The sequence below is a fragment of the Alosa alosa genome, chromosome 9 (genome assembly GCF_017589495.1).
Source record: "Alosa alosa isolate M-15738 ecotype Scorff River chromosome 9, AALO_Geno_1.1, whole genome shotgun sequence".
Lineage (NCBI taxonomy): Eukaryota > Metazoa > Chordata > Actinopteri > Clupeiformes > Clupeidae > Alosa > Alosa alosa.
Window position 1 is genome coordinate 4,168,178 of NC_063197.1, and position 2,500 is coordinate 4,170,677.

General features: G+C 50.0%; 1 protein-coding gene across 1 annotated transcript in view; it reads left to right on the forward strand.

Moving 5' to 3' along the window:
• raver2 (ribonucleoprotein, PTB-binding 2) overlaps window positions 1–2,500 on the forward strand; it is a 67,810-nt gene that overhangs the window by 44,170 nt on the left and 21,140 nt on the right. Inside the window, exons 5-6 of the mRNA XM_048252434.1 lie at window positions 1,213–1,339; window positions 2,204–2,280. Of these exons, the coding sequence (XP_048108391.1) occupies window positions 1,213–1,339; window positions 2,204–2,280 (204 nt within the window). The remainder of the gene's footprint in view (window positions 1–1,212; window positions 1,340–2,203; window positions 2,281–2,500) is intronic.

Below are 2,500 nucleotides of genomic sequence, written 5' to 3' on the forward strand. Positions count from 1 at the left end.
CCTCTCCTCTTCTCTCTTCCTCTCCTCTCCTCTCCTCTCTTCCTCTCCTCTCTTCCTTTCCTCTCCTCTCTACCTCTCCTCTCTTCCTCTCCTCTCCTCTCCTCTCTACCTCTCCTCTCCTCTCTTCCTCTCCTCTCCTCATTTCCTTTCCTCTGCTCCTCTCCTCTCATCCTCTCATCTCATCCACTCCCCCTCTCCTCTCTTCCTCTTCTCTTCTCTTCTCCTTTCCTCTCGTCTCTTCCTCTCCTCTCCTCTCCTCTCCTTTCCTCCTTTCCTCTCCTCCTCTTCTCTCCTCCTCCTCTCTTCTCCTCTCCTCCTCTCCTCTCCTCTCATCCTCTCCTCCTCTCCTCTCTTCCTCTTATCCTCTCCTTTCCTCCTTTCCTCTCCTCCTCTTCTCTCCTCCTCTCCTCTCTTCTCCTCTCCTCTCCTCTCCTCTCCTCTTCTCTCTCCTCTTCTCTCCTCCTCTCCTCTCTCCTCCTCTCCTCCTCTCCTCTGTCCCCCAGACACTAGGACCACACTGACTTCACCCTACAGATTGGCATTTTAATACATGCTGTTCTACATAGCCCCAAGAGGGAAGCATTCCGTTTCGGATGGTGCGTGTGTGTGTGTGTGTGTGTGTGTGTGTGTGTGTGTGTGTGTGTGTGTGTGTGTGTGTGTGTGTGTGTGTGTGTGTGTGTGTGTGTGTGTGTGTGTGTGTGTGTGTGTGTATGCGTGGGTGGCTCCCCTAAGGAGCAGTTAGCGGCAGATGGGAGGCGTATGTGTGAGTGTGTGATTGTGTGTGTTAATGAAAATGGGCCACTGCTTACCGAGACAGCAACACTCAGAACTACTGTATTACATTTATGTTTAGGCCTCTGATATTGTGAATCACCTTGAGCCAATAGCCATTGTTGATGGTGTTCGTGAAAATGAGAAAACACACACACACACACATACACACACACATACACACACACATACACACTTGCCCACGGCCTTCTCTAGCATACTCTATATTTGATATGCCATTCAAGCGTGCACTTGATTTTGTATATGGATTTGCTCATGGTTATTCTCTATAAATATATGTTATATGATATAACTGTAATGTTTGTATGTGTGCATATGCATACACATTTGTGTGTGTGTGTGTGTGTGTGTGTGTGTGTGTGTGTGTGTGTGTGTGTGTGTGTGTGTGTGTGTGTGTGTGTGCACGCGTGTGTTTTGCAGATGTTGAGCAGTAAGAAGGGCTTGTTGCCAGAGCCAAGTCTAGCACAGCTCCTGAACAGCATGACCAACCCAGCAGCCCTGCAGGTCCTCATGAGACCCTACCACACAGGCAAGCGTGGAGGTGAGAGTACACACACACACACACACACACACACACACACACACACACACAAACACACACACACACACACACACACACACACACACACACACACACAGACAGAGAGAGACATACACACCTGAGATCCACCTGTGACCCTTCCAGACATGGCCGACCACCCATATGAGGACATAAACACACAGATAATTGCATGCACATTCACTCACTCACTCCCTCACTCCCTCACTCCCTCACTCACTGGCTCACTCTTGCATATAAACATGCACATATGTTCACATACAGACATGGCCACCCACAGATTTTCACATATAAATATTCTGAATATTGCTGCCCCTTTCTTTGTGGTTCCTCTTTAGGCGATCTTTACTTGTATCATATAGATAAACACCATCTGAGATACATACAGATAATCAAGTGTCATTTACCTGTACATATATGTGTTTGTGCGTGTGTGCATGTGTGTGTGCATGTATGTGTGTGTGTGTTCACGTGTGTCAGGCGTGTGTAGCCGCAGCGGCCCTGATGAATGCCTAATCAGGTATTAAAATGAACTTTTCATGTGGGGGAGAATAAATGAGGGGAGGAAGCTGTGTGGCTCGGCCGCTTAAAGAGCACACACAATTAGAGCGCTAAATTTAACCCCCTGATTAAATGTTAAAGTCCCCCACCTATCCTGAGTCCCGAGGAAGCCGGCGAGGGAGCTATCGTCTTCATCGCCACCGGCCCCAGACTCCGTGCTGTGGCAGGGGACTGACCGCGGAACCTCTGGCATGCTCATGGTTCTTTTTTTTTACTCAGTTCTCTCTCTCTCTCTCTCTCTCTCTCTCTCTCTCTCTCTCTCTCTCTCTCTCTCTCTCTGTCCTTGGGTAGGGTCTGCCCCCCATAACCTGCCCTTCCTGAGACCCCCCCTCACAGCAGCCCTGCTCCAGCTGGGGAAGGTGCAGCAGGTAAAGAGGGATGGAGGAGGGAGGAGGAGGAGGGATGGAGGAGGAGGGATGGAGAAGGGGAGCCGCAGTGCAAGCCTGAGCTGCTTTATTTCCACTGAGCTAGCATCCCACACTGGCCTGAGATCAGTGGCCCAGTGGCTGGTGGCTCTGTGCTGGCACACTCCTATTCCTTCTCATTCCTTTCTGAGGACTGGTGCGTGTGTGACATTACATTGGGAGG